Source organism: Taudactylus pleione, unplaced genomic scaffold, assembly GCF_031769625.1.
Source record: "Taudactylus pleione unplaced genomic scaffold, aTauple2 ptg000040l, whole genome shotgun sequence".
Taxonomy (NCBI): Eukaryota; Metazoa; Chordata; class Amphibia; order Anura; family Myobatrachidae; genus Taudactylus; species Taudactylus pleione.
In genome coordinates, this window is record NW_028284442.1 from 29,180,938 (window position 1) to 29,198,080 (window position 17,143).

General features: G+C 42.2%; 1 protein-coding gene across 1 annotated transcript in view; it reads left to right on the plus strand.

The window, feature by feature from the left end:
* SMTNL2 (smoothelin like 2) overlaps window positions 1-15,789 on the plus strand; it is a 128,312-nt gene extending 112,523 nt beyond the window's left edge. Inside the window, exon 9 of the mRNA XM_088455082.1 lies at window positions 9,087-15,789. Coding sequence (XP_088311208.1) covers window positions 9,087-9,213 — 127 coding nt within the window. The 3' untranslated portion in view covers window positions 9,214-15,789. The remainder of the gene's footprint in view (window positions 1-9,086) is intronic.
* The last annotated feature ends 1,354 nt before the right edge of the window (window positions 15,790-17,143 follow it).

Sequence of the window (17,143 nt, forward strand, 5' to 3'; positions counted from 1 at the left end):
AAAAAGGAGGTCACCAACAGATATGGAACATCAATTCCCATTAAGAACTACATTAATTGCAGGACCAAAGGGGTGGTGTACTGCATCACGTGTGATTGTGGTGCAAGATATGTTGGTATGACCACTAGGATGCTTAAAGAGAGGATTTTGGAACATCTTGGCACAGTGAGAAATGCACCCTCAGATATAACAAGGATGAAACAACTGACATCCGTGGCAAGACATTTTTACTATAAACACAAGGGCGATTTGAAGAACTTCAAGGCCTTCGGTCTGGAAGAAGTAAAATTGGGTATAAGAGGAGGTGACCTGACCAGGGAATTACTCAAGAGAGAAAGCCAATGGACCTTTAACTTGGGGACCCTTACACCTAGCGGCCTTAATGAAAATATTAATTACAGCCCCTTCCTCTGAACTCCACATTTTCTAAGGTCTTCCATTTCCCAAATTAAGGGTCACCTTACTTATGTTGTCATCTTATCTTGTCTTATGTCCTTTTTACTTATATTTAATCTTACTTTGCATCCCTCACTGGTTATATTTATTTCCAGTGTTAGTACTAACTATACTTATATCTAATTCCCCGTCTCCAGCTTTTTCACTATGCTTTGGCATTATTAACATCACACTGCTACTTTTTTCTCTTAGCTACTAGGTTCATACTTTCATATTAATTGACGGCGCTCTGATATGATCAACACATTGGTTATTTATTTGGCTTTTGGTCACTCACTAATATGCTACTTGTCCTACATGCCATCTTTCAGTTACCCCTTATGTAATTACATCTAGCTTAGGAGATTCATAATAAGATGGAAATAAACATATAATCAATATATTGGGTTATGCAAAGTGTTAGACATCTGCTACATTATGATGGCACTATGCATTGACTAATTTTCTACATGTTTTAATAAAAAATCTCTTTCCTTCTCAATTAATTTCATTTTGCATGTTTCCTCTAAGAGTATCTATGTCGCTGATCATGTATATTAAACAAAAAAATTTTTTCTACATGTACCATTACCAAACCAAGATCATTGGTCTTAATATATATATTTATTATATGCATTATGCAATACGTTTTTGCAGCTATATATTATGCATGTTCCTGAAATTAAACCTTTTTAACTATATTACTGACGGACATCAGCTATTGAACTATGTCCCTCTAAGTGTTGCTATTATCATAAAATATATATACTTGTGAACATTTTCCCTGATAACATGATCAATTCATAAAATGAATGGAATTTTCTTTCCTTTCTTTTTCCCTTTCCCTAACTTCCCTTTTGGAGACTTGGTGAGATTTATACAATAACTATCTGCCAACAAGAACCCTTAATAATCTACTAATTATCTTAATTAGATTCAATAAGCGCAGAGGTATATATTTGGTCCTCGTATGTTACACCGCACTGATGTGAACAAGCCTTTCCTACAGGCGAAACGTACGTCATCACCTCCACTGTGATTCGGCCGGCCGGGCACCATCCAGCCGACTACCAAAGAGACGTTCAGTGCAGCTCGTCACCGTCCGCTCACCTGACATTTGTTTCACGTGATCTAAGCGGCCAGCTAAGAACCTGATGACTGCTTGCCGGAGACGCGTGGTATAGTCCCTTGCCACCCGCTTCACGAACTTACCTTGCAAATTGCCCTCCCTCCTGACTATAGTCATTTGAAATTTTCTCCAGCATCTGACCGGTGCCCATACCCACGGCAATTAGCCGCTCCAGATATCCCCGGTGCACCCGTCCGGTGACGTTTCGGCTGACTGGCATAGAGTGGAACTCCTACTGAACCGGTTTGCTACAGGTACACTTTCTGCACTCTCTCATCAGTTTTGCTGACCACGTTTGTCCTGCAATGTCTATGATAACAGTATAGACGTAGCCTTATGCATACTGACAGCAGAAGTGCTTTCTGTCTTTCTTCCCACCAGCTGCCAACCTCGTTCTCTCATCCCATGTCCTCTGTGTGATACATGACACGGAGACAGCAGAAACGAGGGGGACAATATCTGGGCATCTTACTGAATTAACTCACCATTATTAGGCTCACCACTCTGTGGCAGCTATACTACAAACCTATTATACAGTTATAACTTTTTCCTTTGCTTTAGGTGACACTGTGATATTTTTATGCTGGTGGTTCCTCAATATTGGTTCTTGAAATCAATATATTGTTATAATATTGTTTCACTCTGGTTCATTCAACGTTACTAAAATGCACCTATGGCTTCAGAATACATCAGGTTATTTCAAACTGCAAATGATGGGTTTGAACTGCGCTCTGCTGTATGGGCAGATGGGATGTGAGATGTATTGTTTGTGTCGGGGTGCTGCACCTTCCTAAAAGCAGGAGTACCGAGTCCTGTGTAACGATATAATGGGGTAGAGGGTGCGGAGGGTGCGCTCGCCCTATGGGTGTAATGCTGAAGTAATAGTGTGTTGTGGTCTTTTGTGTTCGATGTTGTTTGTGGAGTGATGGGGTGTAGGGAGGGAAGGGGGTCTAATGGACTGGAGGTGGTGGGTGAGGAAATGAAGACAGAGGCAGAAATGGGGGCCAAAGGGTTTATTGGAAAAAAACAGTACTAATCCTGTTTGGTCCCAGGCACCCAGGTGGGGTGAGCGATCCACTTGGGGGTGTGTGTGGGTGGAGACTGGGGAGGTGAGTGGACCCTTTTAGGGGGCTCCTTTCCGTGCAGTTCAATAGACCGGCACGTTACCCCTGCTGGACCTTTGGTCAACAGTCTTAGGATGTCTCGGGGGGTGGGGAGTGGTGGGTTGGCAGCGGGTCTGGCGGTTGTGGATGTACACCCTGGCGGCGTCCCGCGCAGGGGTATAAGTCTCGGAGTCACTTACCTACCGGTAGGATTTGTTGGTGAAAAAGGCTTGGGCTGCTGGTAGCTGGTGTTAGTTTCCTTTTGCAGATGCGGTGTTGGATGGCTGTTGCGGTGTCAGCGGTTGGAGGAAGCTCTGTGTGTGGTAGTGGCTTGCTGGTGCACTGTGGGGCTTGGTGCACCGCGTTGCTGGCGTTCTGTTCCCGCTGCCTGGTGGGTGCCTGCTGGTGTGGATCGCTTAGGGATTGCTGCTGGACGAACAGCTGTGAGTGGAGCTGGTGTTGGTTGCTCCCAGGGGGCGGTGCGTGGTCGCCTGGGTCTAGCAGGTGGAGTGGTGATCAAGAGGGGTGCGAAGGGCTTTGCTAGGTGTGATGCCCAGCGCGGCCCTGCGGGTGGTGGGTAGAGAGGGTTCTGGAAGCAGCAAGGCTCGACCGAGTTCTCCGCAGGAATGAAGAGCTCTGGTGTAAGCTGGCTGTGGTGTCAGAATGTAGGGGGGTCTCCAACGCGTTTCGGCAGGGGCTCTGCCTTCTTCACCTTCTGAACCAAGCTACTATTTATGTGGAATTAGGAGAAAGTTCACGGTTATAGGTGTATTTATTTTATGCTTAATCAGTACTTACCCCTTAGCAGGATACATCCACTTGGGCTTTTGCAAGTTTTATTAATATTCGCCAGGACTAATCACACTGGATTAAACTACTATTTATAATTATTTTGTTGCAAAGTGCACAAATATTTATTCTTACTCTGGGTGAGTGAATAGTTACGAATTATAGAACCTTTTTGTTGCAAACTGCACAAAAGCTCATTTTCACTCCTGAATTAATGATCTCATGGTCGGTATTTACTGACTAATGAGGGGCTTTCTTTGTATGTCTGTATGTTACATGTAGTATATTGTCCAATATTTTATATAATATATAAGAATAAATGTTAAGTTTTATATTGAATACATCCAATTCTACATACTTTCTATTTTGAGTGCCCCCAACAAAGAGTCTTCTTTTCTTTCTCTATGATATTCTAGCTAGATAGACGCAAGCATTCATAGTACCCACCTGGCAGCGGCCTAAAGGTGGAGCTTTGCTATACAACAATTGTAACATTTACTATATGCAGAGAATAAAATGTAAAATTTACTTTGCGGGAGATCACGTGAAGTCATAAAATGAATACTGATTATATTCCCTATTTATTAAAGATTTAAAGTGTATAGCCTTCCAGCCTGTTAAAGCCATTCACAATGATTTATTATTAGGGGTCAATCCAATTAGGTGTGAATGGGGCGAAATGCTGGCAACGGCGCTGCAATTTGCGGCACTATATCACTCCGGCCTCGCACATTTTTGCTCACAACCCTATGGGTTTTTATGTATGTGCATGAATGTGGAATGAAGTGCTTAATGTGCCAATGACGGTCTTTAGTCCCTGTGTGACTACAGCCTGCCCCTGGGCAATGTCTTGATTGGTCAGTGTTATTATTTCTGTGAAGGACAATAGAAAAAAAGCTGAAAAGCAATATTTTTTTTAAATTTAATGTTTGCGTAAAACAAATATATATTCTGTGCCACTTAATTATTCATTAAATGAAGAACAAAGCAGCTGTTCTTGTAGTTTACATGGTAGAAATGTTTCTGCTTATGTAATATAATTGATGGTTAAATAAGTTTTGTTTTTTAAAAACTGTTTAGTGGATTTATTTTGAAATAAGATTGGTTTGAGCAGTGTCAGATGCCTAAGTCCAAGCACATGAAGGACAGGTGGACGCAAGCTGCATTGTTACCAATGCTTCATCAAACCCCATATTAATCCTTTGCCTGTAATCAGAGATTTGGGTGAACCCAGTGTCAGAAATCCTGTGGTTTTGAATTCTAATCCACAGCTCGAGTCAGGAGTGCACTTCTGTCACTGCACTTTTAATGAAGTATGAAGAATGTGGCACAGGATAAAACAATCCACATAGTGCCTTGGCACTAGTACTGCAGATCATCTGCTTAGTGAGGTGCTGCGAACTCCAACGCGTTTCACAACCACTATCACATTATCTCTCTCCCAGAATGAAAACAAATCCTATAATTTGATTAACTGCAGTTAATCACACAGTTGCCATTAAAGGGAAAGCAGAATGCAAAAACCTAAGACTTGTTAATAGTGTTAATCCATACCATTGTAACTAGAAAAGTACATAGCTGAAGACCTTCTTTTCTATAGGCCCCTGGAGATTGCATTGACTACATTTAGGGGATCACTGTGACTGTTCTTAATATGTCAGTATCTCAAGTATACTGTATGTTTTGTATGTTTTTTTTTTCACTTATTCGCTGCATCAGGTTGTTTTAGTATGGGCTCGGACCATGACATTTTTGATGAACAGGGATAGATGTACTAAGCTCTAGTAAGGGATAAATTGGAGAGTGATAAACTACCAGGAACTCAGCTCTGAACTGTCATTTTACAGGCTGTGTTTGAAAAATGACAGGAGCGGATTGGTCGGTAAATTATCACTCTCCAATTTACCACTTTCCAGAGCTAGTACATCCTGCCCCAGTTCTTACAATGTGTTCTTACAATGGCAGTGTGGTCCAGGGTGTAGCCAAATAAAACAAACAAATGATCAAACTAAATTGGATGGAACTTGATCCAGCAGTATGGAAAAAACAGGTTGGCTGACAGATCCTATATGTATGTGTGTGAGGTCATCCACTGAACTTTAAAGAATAGGTGCATTGAGTTTCCACTGCATTCAGGTCATGCTGGATCACTGTGATCTGAAGCTCCACTTGTGGTGAATTCGGACATATAGACTTATTCCAGCCTTGTGCGTTACAGTCATTTTACTATAAGAGGTGACAACTTCATATGAAATTTGAAATGTAATTGCATGCAAACTTTTCTCAAGTGTCTGTTAATGAGATGGTCATGTAGGCAGTTATGGTAAATCTAACCCACTGAGAATGTATATTGGGCCTGATTCAGAACGCAACTTCAAGAACGGATTGTTCACTTGCTGCCTAATATATCCCACCCCCCGACAGGTGTCATTGTAATGTTATTCAGTTCACCGGTCAGTGGTTTTAATGTTATGGCTGCTATGTATCCAGATATAATGCACTCATGTTCCATTGCAGCTGCTGGGGTGCTGTTCCAGGTAGATCATGGAAGATAAATTCAGGCTACTGAATATATACCGAAGTGCATGTAGTCATGGGATAGCAGTATGTAAAGGTAATGGTAGGTGGCCTCACCATAATGAGACGTTTTTGAAATGCGGTTTGAACACCGGCTAGGCTGCTCATGGCAAGGTGATTTGAATTATCGGAGTTCGAACAGGGTATGATAGTGGGTGCCCAACGGATGGGATATTCCATTTGTGTGGGAATCGGTATTCCCGGCAGCGCCTGGCCGACCACAGCAGAGTTCCCGGCAGCGGAAGCCCTACAGCGCTGGAAATCCCGATCGTGGATAGGTAAGTATTGGCTAACCTAATATAACCCCCTAACCCTCCTTAAGGGTGCCTAATCTCCCCCCCAAGTGCCTAACCCTAATCCCCCCTCTAAGTGCCTAACCCCCCCCCTTCCCTGCTGCCTAAACCTGTCCGCTCGCGGCGCCCGCCATCCCTTCGATCGGCAGCCGGCTTCCCGATTGTATACCGTTGTGTGGACATTCAACACTCGTCCTACAGTGTCACATGTGTACTGGGAATACCTCATGGGTACTTAATGTTCGTGACCATGGGCGTCTGGCCAGAATTGTCCGTGGTAACAGACAAGCTACACTGGCTCAAATCACATCCACATTCAATGTAGGAGGTACCAGATGTAAATCCAACAGATTTAGTGCAGTGTTCTTTAGCTTCCATGGGATAACTATTACACTAATAACACTATTACACGGGACAAAGTGCATCACCTGGGCTTGTGATGTTGCTAATTGGACTCTGGAGGACTGGCATTATGTGGCATGGTCCGGTTTGTCGGGGTTCCAGTTGGTTCGGGTGTGGTGCATACCCCATGAGCCATGGATCTCAGTTGTCAACAAGGCACTGTTCAGGCTGGTGGTGGTTTCATAATGGTGCAAGGTTTGTCATTGACCGGTAACAGCTATGTTGCATTGCTTGATCACCATTTGCAGCCCTTCATGTACCTCCACAATGATGGAATATTTCAGGAGGATAATGCACCATGTCATCAGTCCCAAGCTGTGAGCATTCTGGATTGTTCAGACAAATGGTGTGGCCACCATGTTCGTCTGACATAAACTCAATCGAGCATGAATGGGACGTGGTGGAGAGGGCCATCGCACCAAAGATCCTGCACCTACAATGGGAAGCTATCCAGGTGGCATGGGCCAACATCTCTCTAGAGGGCTTTTGTCCACTTATGGAATAGATGCCGTGTCGATTTGCTGCACGTCGCGAGACTAGAGGGGGTCCTACACAGTAATAGACATCTATTCAATAACTTTTGGCACCTCAGTGTATAAGAGCAGCACTTGTCAGTTTTTTTTGATAGAAAAAAATTGTTTTATCAACAGTATAGGATATAGGTGCTCAACGTTTTATTTATATTAATGACCTTTGTCATTACAACAAACAGCATCATCTCAATCAAAGCTCCACGGAGTGCTGTCCTCAAAAAGGATTATATACAGTATGTATATCTATACATGTTTGTATATAGTTAGATGGGGGGTGTGTGTGCGTGTGTGTGTGTATGTATGTATGTATGTATATATATATATATATATATATATATATATTGGTTTTGTAGAGTCCTATTGTGCAGAGAAACAAGTACAATTCGATTGTCACATCACAACCCTGTCATTTATTAATTAGCCCAGTAGATCCAGTGCCGGCTCCAGTGCCAGTTCTACAAAGTGCGCCCTCACATCGCGCACGGCCAAAAATTGGGGCATGGCCTAATTACCATAGGCATGCATGCAGCATCCATTCAGACTCCGGGGACCGGCACCGCCGCACACTGCAGCGGTGGGGGTCCCTAACCTCCCGATTTCACCACTCGCTGGCCACTTCGGCCTATGGGTGGAACAGCGGGCCAGTACTGTCCCGCTGAAATCGGGATGTTTGGGAGGGGCGCGCCCTCTATGGGTGGTGCCCCTGTTCGACCGCACTGGTCGAACACCCCTAGAGCCGGCCGTGAGCAAGATTCAAAAAAGTTTGGGATCCATACACCCGGCCTAGAGTATAAGCATTTTTTCCACAGCACCCCTGGGGCATAAGTTTCTTATTAAGAAATTTAGCACAAATTAAATGAAGTACATTGTGCTTATATGACAGCCTTAGGTTCAGTTACGTGGTGGATGACTGGGCTGCACTTCCACATATTTTTTGATAGGCAAAACCAGTGCTGGCTGCTGCCAATCACACTGGCTAAAAATAATTTTATTTGTACAGGGCCACAAACCCGAGGCCTGGAGAGGATAGCGGGTACTATTTACCCGGGCCCGAGCCTGTTGAAGGGCCCGGGTCCTGCAGCCCGCCCCCCCACCCCGTCCCAGCTGCCGCCAAGTTCGGGCAGCAGGGAGAGAGGATTGACTTCTGCTGCAGCAGCCTCTCTTCCCAGCCCGGCACACACACTGCTGTCACGCTAGGGGGAGAGGCAGCTACAGCAGCAGCCAGACCTCTCTCCCTGCGTTATATGCGGGAGGGGGGAGCGATTGCACACCCACCCCCGACACCTGCGCCCCCTTTTTTTGCCGGAAGGAGGGGGTCTGGTCACACCCTCCCCCTGTATCTGGGCCCGGCAGAGCTGTCGGTAGCCCTTCCTGCGGCACCCCAGGGTGCTACGCCACCCAGTTTGGGAACCACTGAATTTGCCGTTTTGAAGAAAAAGCAGTAAGTAATCAAAGGTGCATCATTGCTCATATTGTGATGAGTTGCAAACTCCAAACACACCATAGAGGAATGGAATACCAGTTGCTAATGGGGCATATTTATATTATTAATTTGCGGCTAACACCCGGAAATTAAGAATCCATATCCTTTTTTATTCAAATGTATTCCTTTTCAATCGGCAGGACACGGGCTCCGATAAGAGCCCACCCCTGCTGCCCCATTAAAGGTAATAGGCCAACGTTTTTCTTGTCACTATCTAATTGCATGTAATTGGCTGATCTCTGAAGGTTGATTGCTAACTTTTGTATTACTGTAGTTATTTCCTGACATTTATATTCATAATTGCTTGAGCTAAGCATGTATTTTTGTTGCTTAATATTACAGGAAAATGGCCCACTGCGACCGGCTGATAGAAGTTGAGGACATGCTGATGATGGGCAGGAAGCCGGACCCCATGTGTGTGTTCACCTATGTCCAGTCCCTATACAACCACCTGCGACGCTTTGAGTGACCTCCCTGCTAACACTACTTGCTCTAGTCATGGTTTCCCACCAGCAGCACCAGTGACTGCTAATATCCTTTGCCCACACAGCCAGCCCCCCTCCCTCCTTATCACAGCAGCTTTGACAGCAGAAGACACACGTTCCCATCCATCTCTCTTCCGTTGACACACTGGCCTGCCTCAGGCAAAATGACAGCTGAGAGGCAGATAACGCAGGAATGTCCACAAGGTGCTCGGACACACTCTATTTTTATAAAACCATTTACAGTTAATGCTCCACAGAAAAGGAGGTGGGTGTGTTGGTTTTGTCACCTCTGGAGTTGTTTTGACAAGGTTTGCAGTCTATCTGATTGACACCCTGGTGGCTCATTGTCTAGCCAACTGATCACACCGAGCCGGTGCCGCAGGGAGCAGACCAGGAAATAGAGCTGTGCAAAGCAAGTGACATAAACTGACACTGGTGTGACTGTCACTGTGGTGCTGACAGAGACCACTTGCCCTCATGAAAGTTAATGCACTGTGGCTATTTTGTTTTTTGTTTTTTTATACAAACTGGTGATGTTTTTGCTTAATAGGTCTTAGTGCTGTTTTCTTTCGCTTTCTTTTACCTTCTCCTCTGGCCGTATGGACTGTGCACGCCTCTTCCAGGTTGAGCTGTTCGTATTGGTTCTTGCAAAGGACAATTAAGTCTTCCCTTGTCCTAATTGGTTATTTGTTTTTAGTCCATACACTCTGGCATAAAATCTGATCTGAAACATGAACCAAAGAATGACCAATCTTACTACTTTACGATCAAGAGCATAAAATCCCAATGTTGGTATCCGATTCTTACATGGTTACATAATTTGCTGCTATTGGTGAAAAAGCGCATAGGGCTTCATGGGTCCTGGCTTCTGTCTCTTGAAATAGTCAACCCAGAATCCTAACCTAAAAGAGTTTTTAATGAGAATGTTTTTAAAGATCTGTCCTGTCACCTGACTGCCAACTGAGAGCCTGAACTAATTGAATGTAACGTTTTACACTTTAATCACACGCCCCGATTGCTGCTCTGTGCTGAAATGTTAGGAGGTTGATCATTTGGTTCGGATTATGGATAATTATTTTAGAATACATTTTTACTTCCTGTTTTTAATTATCCATGTTCCATTTGTTTTTAAGACTGATGGCCCTTGTGTATAACTCGCACTGCCTTTCCACTGCAGGTGAACTGGTGAACTTGACGATGTCAATGTGGGTGGCAAATCGTAATAGGTTGGGTAATATATTATTCATTACACAATCGCATGTTAATTGATCAAAATATGTCCGTGATGAGACATGATCAGTAAAAAAAAAAAAAGTATACTTTAAGAACGTACTATCAGTGCTCCTGGAGTTGTACATACATTGATTTTTTAAATGCGCTAATGTATTTTATTACTGTCATTTGGCAAACCTTAATTTAGGTTAGGAAAAGTTGTTTTATTGAACAGCCTCTTGTAAAGCTCGCTGTGACAGACTGGCGGAGAAGAGGTAGACTGATTGCTTTTTTTTGGCTGCTAATAAAACTAATATTGGCAGTCAGTAGCTTTTGTGGTTATGGAAACCCAAAGGGTAATTTGTAAGCAATAGCGAGAGTATATAAACAGCTGTACACGTCACTCAATAAATATGTACTGGGGGGCAGATGGCAGGGGTCCTCAGTGGTATAGACCATAAACCTCTTACAGGGGGATACTGTATATAAAGTGGGAGAAGTTATTGTTTTTCTGGTTACATTCAGCACATTTGCCTGTGTTTCTCATTATGGAAAATAATCCTATTTAGTGACAAATTTGTAATCACTTGTAAGATAACCATGAGGCTTTTTGCTATGCAAACTAACATAGTGTGACCTGTAATGTCTAAAATACACAGACTCAACTTTAGGAAGGTGCGTAGTCTCATAGTTATTTGGCACATGAGTAACCTCTTTGAACTCTTACTTCAAGAATATTAAAGAGCATATTGTGAGCAAAAAAATATACCACTAATTCATTATAGGTTTTTTTTTTCTACAAACCAAATATGTGCGAAGCTCTAAAATTGTTTACGTCTGTGGCTTCAACAATTTGAGATGAACCATTGTACGCCAAGTCCTTTAGTTAAAGTCCTTTTTATATACAGAATATCCTGGTAGCAAGATTGCAACACTTGTCAAATGCTGATATTATAGCTTGTATCCTAAAAGGATCTAGTACAAAATCCTGGTTATTAATAGATTAACACCAAAAGGAGAAGTGTTAAGCCTGTGGCTCTTAAGATAATGGGCAGACCTGTCACCTTTGCAATGTAAAGATTACTGTAACACTGCAGGCACCCTCAGGGCATGTGTAAGTAACTGAAGATCTGTCCAGTGTGTAATGGGTTAAGTGGTCCCTGTGACTTTTCACTTGCTAAGTCATAGGGAGAAAGGCAATGCTTTGGAAACAGGACACCAAGAGAGTCTGGGGGCTATTAATAGAATGGCTTAGATATACATCTGTCAGCAGCTGTGATTGTGGGGAGTCAAGTGACTGGAAGCAGCCTCCTGTTTGTTTCTCAGGAGTCTTGTTGCCCTGGTTGGCGGAATCCGCTCATGTCATTAATCTAGGTTACCAGCAAGATACTGATCTAGTCCTACTTCATTCAAGTACTGTGTACCTGTCACTATGTACAATCAGCCACTAGTTACCAAAACAAGGCTTTCATTTGTGGTTCCCATTACACCTTAAATCTGCTAGAAGGGACTTTAGTCCTGTAATGATTTCCTATACAGTCAGCTGGTACAAGTATCACTATTTTATTCAATTTTTTTTATTTACTTTTCAAAGTAATTCACCCTCTGATCTATCTTACAGCTGGACATGCGGGTTTAATGCAGCAATCCCACATAGAAGGGTTAATTTTCTTTTAAATCAAATATTTAAACATGTATCTGATGGTCAGTGTTTTCCTCTTCTTCTGTCTCTAAAGGACAAACAAGTATGGCTGTGACGAGTTCACATCAAGTCATGTGATGGTAAAGGGTGGAGAAAGAGGTGCAGGATGTCACAGTGCACAGAATAAACTCAATACACATTGGCTGCCAGTTACAGTCTGTTGCACAGCCAGGGGCTATCTGCATGTCATGTGAAGACATAATGGGGGGAGAGAGCAGAAGAGTGCCTTAATTAAATTAGAGTTTAGAGGGGTATTTCAACACCTCTATGCTCACTAAATGATGTGACACTGGTTGCTATAGTAGTCACATAACATTATAGGGAAACAAAATATAAATGGTAAATATGAAGATTCTTCTGCCACGGTGATTTATGCTTTTGCTGCTTGAGGGAATCTAGAAAATCTAGGGTACCTTGAGGAGAGGTTTTAGAAATATTCTAGTAGTTGAAAAATAATGATGCCCCCCAGTGGCATATTTGACCTATGGGCTGCGAGGCTGCAGTCCCCCCATAGAGAAACTCCTCCACTTCAGTGAGCCAGTGCGGCCCGTGACTTGGCTACACTGTGACTGGAGGTGGGTTCCTATTGGAAGCTCCTCCTGCCAGTCACGCACAGGCAGCCCCAGGGGTAGGTGTCTCCTCCCCCTGGGACTGCCAGTCCAGGCAGCGATAAGCAGACAGCTGCTCTTCCTTTCAGGTAGCCCTACAGTGCTTCTCGGGGCTGCAACCAATGCAGCCCCGAGAAGCGGGTCTAGTGTCATGCGCATGCGCGAGTCCCGGTGCCTGACCTTCATTGTGCAGGGACCGGAAGCAGCGGCAGCCCCCCCTCAGGTAAGAGGACAGGAGCCGCTGCTGCCCCCTACCACTTGTAGCTTCTAGAGATAACTAGAAGTTGTTATATCCTACCCCAAACTGAAAGAAGCAAATACGTTCCTAATATATATTCAGATTCTGCAGCTATTGTTTGAGTTAACGTAACATAATGAACTGTTATTTATTTTTGTTGTTTGAAATGTGAATTTTCACAGAGGTGAAACAGGTTGATGAACCTCTGGGACGAAAGACTAATATTACTAAAGTTTAATTTTTTAATGAGAGTAAGAGAGAGAAGGGTTCTAGAGCCACCTAGTGGTAATGTTCTTTATTATGTAGTATTATCTGTATTTACTTGATTACCTTTATTAAGTTCATTACCTATGGCGCTACAGTAGTCAGCAATGTGGGGTTTTTGGAGAAATGTATTTAGAATATCATCCAGGGAAATCACTTTATACCCCTGACTTTCAAAGTCTGGTAGTAGTTCTATTGTATGCTGAGCACAATATAGTGGCTTACCGTAATATACAGAAGTACTAGGCTAGACGTGATGCATTGCATTCCCCTGCAGTATGGAGAACACAGCAGTGATCCCATTTAGGCCAGAGTTGCAGGCAAGGTTTAGCAAGTTCTCAACGCTCCATATTTCCTGGTGACCAAGTGAACTTCTATAGTGTGTAATGCATTGTACAGACTACAATCCCTGCCATACAATGTTTTATAAACTTGACTATAATATATTTACACATTTAATGCTTCTTATTAATAAATATTCATTCAAAATCCCAGAGTATGAGAATAAAAGTAGAATATTGCATTAAATATATAAAATTACAATAATTTAAATGGACAAATCTTTTTAAAATCTTTAAATCTGGTATGTTTGAATGTGCAAAATGTCTGACAGTTTTGTGAAGCCTTTCTTAGGAGTCTAGATTCAATTCTCACTTTAAAGCAAAAAAAAATTATTTTATAATTTATTTTTTTTAGCAGAGTTTTGATTATATTTAGGGTTTTGATCATCTTCCCCTCTGTCCTTTTTAGTATGTTTACTATCCGTAGAGCTTTTATTCACCAAAAAAAAACTATTTTTGCATATCAAAAGCAGGTTTTCTGGTGCAAAACTACAGGTTCTCTTTTATTAGTTGAGATTTTTTTTTCTTTTTAACTGTGTTTGACTTCTTATTGCTGAGGTTAGATTTGAGTAAGGTAGCAATACGATGTAATAAGCTCACATGACAAATCTTCAGCAATCTGCTATTACCATTCACTTAGCCCATGTTTCCTATGTTTGTCACACCTAGGGAGAGGTTTATCAAAGGTTGGAGAGAGAGAAAGTACCAACCAATCGGCTCTTAACTGTCAGTTTTCAAACACAGTCTGTAAAATGACAGAAGCTGATTGGTTGGAACTTTATCTCTCTCCAAGCTTTGATAAATCCTCCACCTTAGCCACCAACAGACACAAATGTACAATCTATATAATAGAATTATTCCTTTGGAAGTTGGCAGCCGTCCTGTGTCTAGAAGACTGTTTTCTGCAGAACCATGCTGAAATGTACATCAGTCTTATCTGCAATAGCACACGTTTATATTATTTTCTAATCTGCCAGGAGCATCAAATACAATTTTGTGAATTGTAATGTAACATTTTAAATATGTCTTAGCATTAAGTTTTAAACATGCACTGAACCATTTTAAATTATCCTCCACTAAAAGAAAAGCTTGTTTAGTAATATTTTAGGCTTCACATTGGTTCTTTATTTACTGCACCATGTGCCTATTGCTGGGGATGCCTAAGCAGCATAATCTTTTTGAAAATAACAAAATCTTACTTTTTTTGATATGTTGGTAGTGAAATAAATAACTTTTTAAAGTGTCAGTTGTGAAAATAATTGTTTTCAATTGTAATTAGTACAGTCACAATTTCAATTATTTTTTTGTAGCAAATAAAGATGTTTGTGGGAGTTTCTTGGAGTAACAAGTATCCGAGCATTCGATACTGAAAGTAAGCTAGTGCCAGAATGGGGGGAGGTAGTAACATGTCTATCTGGTCTTAATTTGCAACTAAATATTTTTTCCTTGTAAAATTTGCATGCACAGGTATCGGTGTCCATGACTAAGATTTATGGAAACAAATACTTATGGCGCATATCCAGTAGGCGATTAAACAGGCCGATTGAACGATAACGACATCGTTATCGTTCAATCGCTTGTTAATCTCCTGCAAATGGCCAGCAAATCGGACATTTAAAAGTCAAAATCGACCAGCGATGCACGTGCCCACTGGTCGTTTTTTACATCTATCGTCGCTCATACATGGTGGTCAACCTGCCGATCATTTCAGGTTCAGCATGTACGGGGATGATGGATGTGCCTACACTGAATGCTCAGTCGTTCAGTGTAGGCACATCCATCATCCCTGTACATCAGACATTGTAATCGTGCTGTCATTTCTATGTCGTAATCGTGCTGACGTTTCTATGTCTGTTAGTGGATACGCACCTTTACCGAGTGTCTTATACCCTTAGAACAAGGGCGTGACACGATGCACTACAATATGCAGAAGATACATTTGTTGCAAGAAATAACTTAAGACCAAAGAGACACACCAGGAGAAGGCAATTGTAATGGATCCTCAACAGCTAGTAGATAATAAATATTGAGACTTACCCATAATGCACTGTAAGGAAAGTTTTTTTCATCAACTGTCAATATTATTGTTTTATAGAATTTGTTACACTTTATAATGTCTGCTGTTAAGCTGAGATTTTATGGATGTATAGACCTGTTTGTACAGTGGTATTAAAGTTTATTAAACAAAAAAAAAACCTGCTATTGAAGCTGTGCTTGATTGATAGTACATAATACATTAGTGTGATGGCATGGCTTTGTGGCTGAGTTTTCATTAACAATGTCCTACCATTGTGCTGTGTTCTACTTTTGTTCTAGCCACAAGCTGTTCATGCTAATATGTCGTTTTTTGTTTTTTTTTATCAGTGTGCAGACAATGCGGAAAATTAGAAGTTTATAGGCTACAACTTAGTTAATCTTGGTCATATTTTCAGGCCTGACCATAACCACAATTATGTCCTATCCTGCTCTCGCAGATGTCACACTAAACGCTTGCCACCATTAATTCTCCAAATCGGCAGGAAAGTTCTGCATAAAGGGAAGACAAGCAATGACCACGATACTGAATAGTGAGCTTAGCAAACCGAATAATCCAAACCATAAGAGAACATTATTCCCATTCCTTAGTCTTCCTTTTCAATATCGCTATTTATATTACTGTCACTGTGAAAGTCAAATGGACTGGTCATATTAGGTTATTTGTAAGTGTCAAGATCTTATAGATGTATGTATTTCAGTTTTATATGATACCTTCTCACACCACCTTCGTCCTGTATATTAGCTAATGGGTTTCTACTAAGGAGCCCTTTATTCCTCTTACAGTGTAATGTAATTGATGATTTTAGGTTAGATGACGTATTTATTAAAGTTTTTCACGGGAAATGGCTGTTTTTGGGGAATCCCAGCAAAATCGAAGATAGCTGCAGCAGTTTCCCCAATTCTCAGTACAAAAGTTGCCCCTGTAGGTTTCTATAGGGGCTGCTAAACTTGTGACAATGAACAAGCTCCGGAATGCCCTAGCAGCTAATGCGTTCTTGCTTACGCTCCCAGAAGTCACGGGAGGCTCCCAATATTTCGGATAGCCCCCTGCACCCTCCGGAAGAGTAGGGAAATCTCTGCATCCCTTCCTAGTGAAGTGGGCAGGATGGGGAGATTTTACAGGGAATTTGCAGGTACGAAATGACGCGAGGACCCGTGAATCTCAGACTTTTCCCGGAAAGGGACGGAGTCTAATTACATCTATAGTCCGGCCCAGCCCCCCCGAATCTCCCAGCAGCATCTCCTCTCTGGGCTTCTTCCCGAGAGGAGTTTTTAAAAGTCTGTAAGTATGAGTTAATGCTGTCTGATAATGTCATTAAAAATAACATTCTATGGGCTACTGTAGCGCATATTTTACTGGAGAGGAATTCTCCGGATCCCACCCGATTGGCTTCCTCTGCCGCATGAGTAGGCAAACGGCCGCAGTATATGTGCTGAGTCCAAACCCAGAAGCGGCTATCACTTGGCTCCCAGTCCTTCGCCGTGACGCACTTTTTTTTGGAAGCTCTGTTC